The sequence below is a fragment of the Merops nubicus genome, unplaced genomic scaffold (genome assembly GCF_000691845.1).
Source record: "Merops nubicus isolate BGI_N331 unplaced genomic scaffold, ASM69184v1 Scaffold7364, whole genome shotgun sequence".
Classification (NCBI taxonomy): domain Eukaryota; kingdom Metazoa; phylum Chordata; class Aves; order Coraciiformes; family Meropidae; genus Merops; species Merops nubicus.
This window is the reverse complement of record NW_008602172.1, coordinates 1-10,819: the sequence shown is the minus strand read 5'-3', so window position 1 is coordinate 10,819 and position 10,819 is coordinate 1. Positions and strand designations below refer to the sequence as shown.

Genomic DNA, 10,819 nt, shown 5'->3' with positions numbered 1-10,819 from the left:
ATTACTATCTGATGGTGTGGCCCAGTATTTTACAGTATGTTAGAGACTTTTATTTCCTCTTTGCTGTCTGCAGTAAGAACCTTTAGTTGAAATCATAGTATAATCTGTCTCAATGTGTGGACTCAGATTTCCCATAAATCACAGTGCACAAACCTTAAAAAGAAAAGACAAGGAAAAGGTTGGTTGAAACAGATTTCATCTAGTATCAACCTTTGTCATTTATGTATATCCCAACAGAGTGATGGAACACTATTGGCTACGGGCTCGTATGATGGTTTTGCAAGAATATGGACAGAGGACGGTAAGTCAGTTATCGTTCTTAAGCATCAAGCAGCAGTGAACTGTGATTTGACTGATTTATAAACTAATGGTAATATTAACCTTCTCTTTATTCCAGGTAACCTTGCAAGCACCTTAGGTCAACATAAAGGTCCAATATTTGCCCTGAAATGGAACAAAAAGGGGAATTATATTTTAAGTGCTGGTGTTGATAAAGTGAGTTTAAAAAATACATTATTCTAACATGTAAATGTGCTGACTTAGTGAGCTTGTGCTGCTGTATTCTATAAGATTATTTTATTCTGCTCCAGGCATCCTGGAGAATTTACTTTCTTTAATACATTTTTGTGCGTGTTGATTACATTTTTGAGGTTGCATGAATATGTAGTATTTTTATGTAAAAGAATTTACTTTAAAAAAAGAACTCCACTGGCCCCCTGTGTAAAATTGCATCTTAAATGTGTCTCTGTTAAGGAAAGAACTGCGTTCAGTACTCATGTTTGTAGTTTATCAACTATTTCCAGGAAGGAAATGATCTTAAAGATACCGCACCTTTTAGCTTATTAATTATTGAAACACTTTGAGTAGAATATGTATGGCTTCTTATGCAAATATGCAAAAAAAAATGGTAGTTCTTAACTCAAAACCAAGCAAAACATAGTAGTTACAGCTGAGTGGATATTAGCGATTACAGTGAACAGATGACTGGTGATGTTGAGCACAAATCCATTAAAACTGAAACTGCAAAGTACGTGGCGTTTATCTTGCCTAACTTGTAACATCTAAAAATTAGATGTGTATGTCATCCTTGGCTTCCTCAATAAAATTTTGAGAGAATAGTGACACTACCAAGTGATGGGTTGTGTGGCCTGTGTAACAGTGAGATGCACTAACAGTGCTCCTCTCCAGCAACTGACAGAGGGAGTCTAGGGAAACTAGCTTAGGCTTATACATCTGATTTGTAGGCAAGATGAATCCCTTTATTTTCATATACTTGTGAAAATGGAAAGTTAGCTTTATTCTTTTTAATACTGACTTTTATTCAGCTGCACTTGTCTCCCAATGGCAGTTCCATTGTTCTGGCAAATTTACGTTCCTAATAACAGTAGTGACTCTTTACATGATCCATTATCAGCAAGTTGATTTATTTTCTGGAAGCATATACTCCTAAGAAATTGTCAATTCACTCAGAAGGTGGTATTGAGCCCTACAGGGCAGTTGCTTATATGTGCTATGAATATGGATTAAACCTGTAGTAAGCAAATTACACCTTAATCTGTCCCACCACAGTGGCAAGAAATGATGTGTACTTGACTGCTAGATAAACATTTCACTTGGTGGTTTAATTGCTAGAAATGTATTTTTGGAATAGAATTTGACTTTAAAACATCTTTGAAAAGGGAAAGAAGTCCTCTTTGAAGAAGGTAACTGAAACAGCTGTAATAAAATGCTTGTTAAAAATGTGTAGTGCTGTCTGCTAACATTATTCAGAGATAATATGCCCATTCTTAGTAGTTATATTACTTCTCTAGGAATGATACTTCTTCATCTACACTTGGATTATTATTTTGTAATATTTGGAAGTTATTTCTGTTTTTTCAGCTGTTCAACACACAAGGCTTTCTGAAGTCGGTAATTTAATCAGCCCATCTTTTAGAATTACTCCTCAGTGAGGCTGCTCTCTGGTTTCTTTGAGCTGAACAGTCACTAATGTTTTTTTCCCCCTTCCTTCGGATGCAGACAACAATAATATGGGATGCTCACACAGGAGAAGCTAAACAGCAGTTTCCTTTCCATTCAGGTAATTTCTGCATAACTTTTCTTAGTGAAATGAAAGGCAACTTTTTAATTTTGTCAATGTAATTTATGCTTTTGTAAAAACCTATCTGCCAGAGAGGAGCCTGAGCTGAGCTTTTTGTGCTTCAGCTATCCTGGGTATCATGGCTTGTGGGTTTAGTCTTTTTTCAGAAAGATGGGATTCTGTGAGAATCAGCTTTGAAAGTCAAACTGTTTCTGGGAGAGGATTTGTACCCCAGCCATGTCTACCAAGGTGAATGATTCTGTAGTTATCTATGTGATTGAATACTACCAAGTGGTGATTTATGAAGAGACTTTTTGGTGGAGATGTCTGTGTTCTCTTCCACTCTGTGTTCCTGTTGCAGCAAAGCTGACTTGAGGCAGAAGCTGGCGAATCTCTCATGCAGTTTGCATTAACCACTGCAAGCATGAAGGTCCTCAGGAATTTCTTAGCTTTAATTTTAACTCGAAGTTCTTCAGTATTTGCTTTCTCTGATTATCAGAAGTCAGTTGCCAACCTCATGTTTCAAAACCTTGTTAAACCAAAACCTTGGATTGTCATATGTATATCTGGTCTGCTTCAAGAAGACAGGAGATGTAACAGATTCTAAGTAAACTTGAGTAACAGGCAGTCTTTGATGTAATCTTAAATTCACCTGAGACCAGACTTACAAGATGATGACTTGAGTTCATGATCCAAACTGGATAAGTTGTCATAATGAATTTTAAGGGACATATTCAAACTGAGTTTAAAACCACCAAAACATTCCATATTCTGATGCCAGAAATGTTCATCTTCCTGTGTGTTCACTGCAGCTAATCCCTTTTTAAATACAGCAGGCTTTCACAAGGTGCTTACTGGTGTTTAAAAACACGTTTTACTACTAATTTTAAAACATTAATTCGTGTGTGCGTTTCAACTCCATTTCTGGTTGTTCGCATTCTCACATTTTCACTGCTGGTATTAATATGCAGTAGCAATTGAAATGGTTATTCAGATGAAGTCAAAAAGTACATCCATGTGCACAGCAGATCCATACTCTGCATTTTTGTCACTCATCTTCTCACTTATTAATGCAACTGTCAGTTTGGAGGAGTCAGTGCCTGCTGACAGATTTTCTCACTGCGACATTTATTTAGCTATCATAACTGTTCCATAATAGCAAACCTTGCACTGTATAGTGATGTAGTTAATGAGATTCTTAAGCCTTCTAATCCCTAAATACTGGTCTAAGTAGCTGCAGACTCAGAACTTGGTTGCCCCTTCAGAGAATCATGTTCACTGACACGTCGCTGTCTTAGCAGTGTTTTGCATCGAGGACATACCATGCCTTTCCCCTTTCAGCAACCTGAAAATTTAACCACATTTTCCAGTGCAATATGTCAATTAACCATCTGCATTTAAATAGATTTTTTTAAGCTCTTATTAGTCTTGCTGTTTGTCTTTGGGCCATAAGACACAACTGAAGTGGAGGTGTGGAGAGATGTAAATTAATTAACATACTATTTTAAATATGTTTTCATAGAGAAACAAAGCAGATAGTTGTTAAGGAAATTGTTGATAGGCCAAAAGCATACATTCTACAAAAAGCTTCTCAAAATTAGCTGGAATCTTTGTCCTCACATACCTCAAAAGCCACAAAGACATCACCTTGTCCTCTTTGCATCATTTATTCACCAGAACAAGCTAACAGTAAATGGCTTTCCATATGTGGATTCTGAAAAACTTGTATACCCAAGGATTAAGGTGGCATTTTAACAATTAAAAGTCGAGTCTAGACAGAGTACAGTTCCTTTAACACATACTTGTGTGGTGTCCTTCTTTTCATACTCCTTTGAAGTTTGCAGATATGTGGCCTGGGAATTACATACATTTTTTACTCTCTGCTGCTTTACAACAACTTAATTAGTTTACACGCATAGTGACAGAACTGTCATCTTAAAATACAAAAGGAAGACTTCTTTGCCTAGGTGTTGAAGGTTATCATTAATGTTCCCATGCAATTTTAAGGTTTTATGGTCAAAATACATAAGTATGTAGATAAGTAGCTTCTTGGGTTCCATTATTCTTTGTAAAACTATGAGTCATTATAGGGCACTTGACCAAAATATATATTCACAAAGCTTATTTCTTTAAAAATGGGTAAGTGACAAGTGATAGGACAAGAGGAAATGGCCTCAAGTTGAGCTAGTGGAGGTTTAGGGTGGATATTAGAAAAAAAATCTTCACTGAAAGGTTAATCAAACACTGGAACAGGCTGCCCAGGGAAGTAGTTGAATCACCATCCCTGTTTAAAAGTCCTGTAGGTGTGGTGCTTAGGAACATGGTTTAGCAGTGGACTTGTAGAGCCAGGTTCATGGCTGGACTTGACAATCTTAAGGGTCTTTTCCAGTTGAAACGATTCTGTGAATTGTTGGGATTTATTTTAGCTGTATTTCTTAAGGATTTGTTGCTGCTTTTATTAGATGACATTCTAATTGGTTTTATGTAATTGGCTAGTATCCTGTGGTTTTGGAGACACTTTGGCAGTTCAATTACTTGCATCAAAAAACACATTTTGCTGTTTTTTCCAGGCTATTTTATGTAGTTACTTAGGCAGTAAACATATGATTAAATACACCAACAAATGTATCAGTATTAATTATCAACACTAGGATTCGAATTACACTGCAGTATAAATCCATCACTTTAGGTGCCAAAAGTTCTCAGAAAATTACTTTTCAATTCACACATAGCACACTAGGTATTAGCCCTGAAGGCATATTGTTATTAATGAAGATAGATTTTTTGTTTGCTCTGAAACAGTAATACAAAGTTTGCAGCATAAAAAGACAGACAAGCAGGCAGCTGAATGTTTCCTGATCTCCATTCATGTTCATTAGAAATTCCTCACCCATACCACAGAATTACTGAGCTTTATCATTAATATTCTAAAAAATACTTGTATAGAAACATTTTCTGCCCTCCTTTCTCATTTAGAGAGCTGCCTGATGATTTGAATCTCATTCTGAAGTTCATAAAAATAATAAAATAACATAGGACAAAACATACTTAAATACAATAGACTTAGCAGAACAGATACCTTTTCACTTCTGTATTACAAAAGTATTTTTCTGAACCTATAGGCATTTCTTAGTTTCAGTTTAATGGTAATCTTACATTGTTTTGTTGCCAGAAAGAGATTGAACTCTGGTTCCTGTATGCGGGTCTCATTCTGACACAACTGCTTCTCATAGGAGTGTGCTGAGAATTAAGATTTCTGTATTTTAGCAAGTCTTATGTCATCCTCTGGAGGGCAGCTAGATTCTTTCCTGAGCAAAAAGCCAAGCAGCAGTTGCAGAAACACAAACAAGCTGTATGTCAGAAGTTCCCTCCTGCTCCTGTATGTGTTTTTAGTCTGTGCTGGCACGCTGCGAAAGGGCTGGGGGTTGGGGCTTTTTTCCAGCACTTTTTGCAAAGTGTGTGTTGCACAGAGGCACTAGTTACATGTTTGTGTTCTACCTGTGGACAAAGTTTCAGAATTTAGAAAATCCTAATTAATGCCAAATCCTCTACAGAAACTCTTCCTCTTATTTCAGAGTAGCTTGATCATTGTACCTATCCTAAATCAATCCCCAACAAAATTAAACTCAACATAGGTATTATTAAGCTATGTGTCTGCCCAGAATGCTAAGTTTGTATCATTGGTTGCATAAAGCTAGTGCAAAGGAAGTTGCCCACCTGCATCTTCTCCCTCCCAGGTGTTTTGTCTGGCACAGGAACTTTTTTCCTAACCAGCTGAAATGATCCACAGTTTTACTGGATTAGTCTTCTCCCAGGTTCTTTGCTGAGCTGGCTTAGAGAGGAATGAATGGTAGAGGTGGCCCGAGAGATGTGTGTAGCTGGGAGTGGGAAGGGTGGAGCTAGATCGTTTGCCTCCTCTTACGTTATTTAACCCAAACGAGACTCATAAATAGATGCTATGCAAGGCACCCCGATTATCCACTGCAAGGGAAAAATTAAGTTGTGCCCTTCAGATGGTCCCTGTCATCCCTGTAGCTGGTAGTAGGTGACAGGGTGAGAACTGGCTTTTAGTCCATTTGATCCAGCTAGGTGACAGAAGGAAAAGTATTTGGGATATCTGTTTCTTTGCTTTGTTCCCTGACGTTCCTTCTGTTGTTTCTACTTCACAGCTCCTGCTCTGGATGTAGACTGGCAGAACAACACTACTTTTGCCTCCTGCAGCACTGACATGTGCATTCATGTATGCAGACTTAGCTGTGATCGTCCCGTTAAAACCTTTCAAGGACACACAGTAAGTTTAAGACGTCCAAAATGTTCATGATAAAGTCACAGCAGCATGTTACAATGATGGCAGATGACATGCTTGCAGGGTGTGTTCTAGCACCAAAGGTGTTACATCCCATTGCTTCGCAAAAACCTTACTCCTTGGGAGTGATGCACTGCCTGTGAGAAGGGGTAGACTGTTCTACATCACCACAGGAGGCAAAAGCTGCAGTTTTTAAACAATGAGACTTTATGTGTAGCATGAACTGCAGACTAGGGGCACATTAGTAAGTAAGATTTTGTTTTCCAGTGACTGAATTTAATTTACTAAATGAGAACTATGAATAAGGAGAGAAGAGTTTACCTCCAGCCATTGTTCAGTTTTAGAATCAATTTAATGTAATAACGTCTCTTTAAGATAGCATTTCCCCCCTCGTTTCCTGGTGGTATTAAATGACTGTCAAAGACTGTTTTTTCTCATTTTCATCAGTGAGAAAACTGCTATCATATACTGGTCTGTAATTTAGATATTAGCTTGCAGAATTTGCTTCTCCCCACTGAGGAAAAGTTACGCATTTGGAGACCTTTATATCTAGTCTATGGTTAAACAGATATTAAACGTAATTATTTCATGACAGGTTGTACATTCCTACCAACAGACTGATTGATGATTAGATGAAATGCATCATTTTGAACATGATCCAAATTTTTACTTCAAATATCTGTACAGTTCCTTTTAATTATCACTGAAAGATCTAAAATGTATAAAGCAAAATTTAAATATTTTCCAGGATTATTTTCACTGAGACCCTAAGCCAATCTATTTTTTTCATTAAACAGTCTTTCTCTTTTTATGAAATGTTTTTTTCCTCCATTTGTATGACCCTCAAAAAAGCATGGAAAACTTATTGATTATGGAGGGGATACACTAGGCTTAGTTAATTACAAAGTGCTAGAAAGATTGATGGAGGAAGCGTTGTGAACTATTCTGTATTCCATCCTGGGGGTCATTTATATGTGTATCTCTCTTCAGAGAGACGAGCATTGTTGTAGCTGCAATACTAAGAATTTTAGACTCCACAAAGCTTTACACTCTACCAGTAGTTTTTATTGAAAATTTGTCTCTCTTGAGTCCTACAAAGCATTAACCAAAGAATTATCAATTTTAAAAGGTTGCTAGTGCTATATCAACAATCTGTCTGGTTTGAGGGTTTATTTAAATCCTCGCATATGAAGGAAGGCTATGGGAGATTTTGTGCCAGAACACATATCAGAAGACTGATTGTGTGTAATTGTTCAGGAACACAAAATGGTTACCACTCCTAAATGGCACTAAAATAGCATGCTACAGAAGCAGCAGGGCTTTTGTTGGCCCCTCAAGCAGCCCGGGCTGCTATTCATGGTTGAGCTTGCTGCATGCATAATCCTTGAGTGCCCTCTGCTGGGTGCCTGGTGCAGTCCAGGTAACTGGAATATACTTAATGAAACCGCTTCTTGTTTCAGAACGAGGTTAATGCAATCAAATGGGACCCATCTGGCATGCTACTAGCATCTTGCTCCGATGATATGACATTAAAGGTAATATCATTTCCATTCCTGATGTTCAAAAGGTAAAGACAAAAATTATGTCAGTTTTTTAATCTTCTCCAGAATGATGGTGCTGTATCACTTAAAACTCTGCGTGAACAATAGTTTCATTTTGTTTCCTATTTCTTAAAGCCAGCCTCAAAGATTGAACACAGAGAAGCAGGCACTGGGAAAACTGAGGCTTCCTATCCAAATAAGTGTTACTTGACTGATGTCACTGTCACAGAATAGTCATAGATCAAATATACACATATGTACCTACTTGCTTGTCAATAGAAGTACAATCCCTGTGCTAAGAAGCAGTCAATTGGTTACACTTTGAAAAAAAATACAAAAATAAAGAGTCTTCTTTTTGCTTGGAGTCTTTTTTCTGAAAATAATTTTGTTGGAGCTGTTTGATTTCTATATTTTTTTAATAGCCTTGGACTAAGCAATGGGACACAGCATACATATTCAGAGCCCGCCAAAAATCTGAACTGCTCTCTGAAGATGCCTGTCAGGAACAGCTGTATGCAGTAACAGCAAAGCACTCCTGCTGGACTGTTGATTTATGTGGTTCCTTGAGCAAAACAAACATCCCAGGAAGCATTCAGCTTTGTGGATTGAATTGTACCAGTAATACGGTTTCCTCCCAGTAGAGTTGTGTTAGTCAGGGCTTATACCTGTTCCCACTGCTGGGTGGCAGAGCTGAAGCCAGAGACACTTGTAGCAGCACGCAGCCTGTGTGTAAGGATTGAGCTGGGAGAGCAGCAGAGCTTGTAGATGAGAGCCAGGTGAACATCAGCGTTGTGGATCATGTTTCTTCCTCAAAGGTAGCCTGACTTCTGCTCAGTTCTGTTCTGTCTTTGCCACGAACCCACTGGGGTTTTCGTTGCTGGAGATGTACAGAGAAGAGGGCTAGGAGAGACTGAGCAACCTTGTCTGTCACACTGCCAAGAAACAGTATGGTGGTAACCATTAGTGCCCTGCCTAAACATCCCGACCCAGGGGCAGCGTGATTTTTTGGTGCCAAGTTGTGTGCTGTGTTTTAGAAACCAGTGTGCCTCAGTGTTCAAATTTCTGTACCACTGTATTCAGCACAAGAGCTAATGGTTTGCTGCACCTGGCCTCGCCTGTTTTTAAAAACCTTCAGTGATGGAAACTGCAAATCCTCTTCATGAGTTCTTTTTCTTTTTTTTTCTTTTTTTTTTTTTTTGGGTTCTTGATATTTCCCTACCACTTCTTGGAACATGTTGCGTATTAGCCATAGAATATGCCTAAGCTTTGTGTAACATTTCCAAAAGTAGACTCGGGTATGCTGATGAAGATTCAGCACAAGAGCACATCATTTCCCTCATAGTGCAGACTTAAAACAAGTGAGATAAATCAGTGCCGTATTTTTGGTATCTCTCTGAAACTGATTAACTAAATGTGAGTTATTTTCCCTGCCATCAATTAGCTTCATCTTACTTTCTCAGTTAGCTGAAGAAAAGATGTATTAAATTACCTGTCATCTCATGCTGAAGTATTTGGCTACATAACAGTGTATAAACGGCTGATCATCTTTCATCATCTGTGCTGTTAAAAACACGAGGAAAACAAATGGAGTTCAGGAAGAAAAGAAAAAACTTACTGGTGTAAGAGAAAATTGCTAGGTTTTAAGGAGTTACTGAAATTTTGCCATTGCAATGTGTGACAAACTTCAAGTTAACCTTCTCTAAATAGAATAACTTAAGCTCCTGTATGAAAATAGTTACAAGCTATGGGCAACTATAGTTACAGCAACTATTTAGTTCTTCTTATCTACTGAATAAATGCTATTAAATGCGTAGCACTTTCCCCTGATGTGGTTATTCTAATGTGTGTGCCAAAATGCATTAAAAATTATGTTGATGTGTGTGCATGTGTGTCAAGATCTTAACACAAAAGATGGTAACAGTAACATAATACCTCTGACATAGATTTGGAGTATGAAGCAAGATACCTGTGTACATGATCTTCAGGCTCACAGCAAAGAGATTTATACTATCAAATGGAGTCCTACAGGACCAGGCACCAGCAACCCAAACTCCAACATCATGTTAGCAAGGTAAAAAACACACCTCTCTCTGTTGCCTATCAAGAAGAAGGATCATCTTTCTGACATATAACTCAACTGTCCCCTGGCTGTCAATCTTCCTGCAGACAATTCCAGTAAAAAGTACCTGTGTTCATAAATCAGGGTGATGGATACAAAGGGAAAGGAAACATATTTGAAAAATGAAGAAGGAAAGCTGCGTTGTATGATACTTAACTTTTTAGCTGCCTTGATGAAAGGATTGTAAATTTGTGATTGTGCCTTCACATCCAGCATCAGTTGTAATGCATGAAAGTACTTAATGAGGAGATGGCAGCCAGTTGGAACATGTTCTAACCAGGGTCATGCAACTCACCTGGGCAGAAATTGACAATTTTTGTAGCCTTGTTAACTAACAGAGAAAAGGCTGGGATAATCTTTAAAATTCAACTTGAAAATGAGTTCAAAGTTCTCCTTTGAGTTTTGGAAATACATTTACGTGTAGAATGCCAGTTGATGGTAACACCATGCGATTATCAGATCAGTCCATAGTGTATTCAGTTTGGGGAGGAGTGGTGTTGAAGCTGTTTTATTTATTTTACTCCTTAGTCTGGGAGTGGACAGGGAAGAACTTCCTTGGAGTTTTTCTCTTAATACTGTTAATACTAAATATGTCCTTTGCCTTTTTCTGAGCCAAACATTTGGAATTTAGGTGCTGAGTGTAGCAAAAACCAGCACTGAAACAAAGTGAAAAGAACCACAGTTCTAGAGATCTACCAAATGCTAGTTCATTAAATAATGCAAACCATCAGGAATAATGTCTCTCTAGAGATTATATATATATATATATATAA

General features: G+C 37.8%; 1 protein-coding gene across 1 annotated transcript; it reads left to right on the top strand.

Moving 5' to 3' along the window:
* Positions 1–237: 237 nt before the first annotated feature.
* On the top strand, positions 238–9,998 carry LOC103770966 (F-box-like/WD repeat-containing protein TBL1X; the record flags this gene model as incomplete). Its single annotated transcript, XM_008938247.1, has 6 exons — positions 238–301; positions 398–495; positions 2,020–2,080; positions 6,250–6,371; positions 7,847–7,921; positions 9,871–9,998. Coding segments are annotated over 6 exons (548 nt in total), but the record flags the coding sequence as incomplete, so codon positions are not given.
* Between the last annotated feature and the right edge of the window lie 821 nt (positions 9,999–10,819).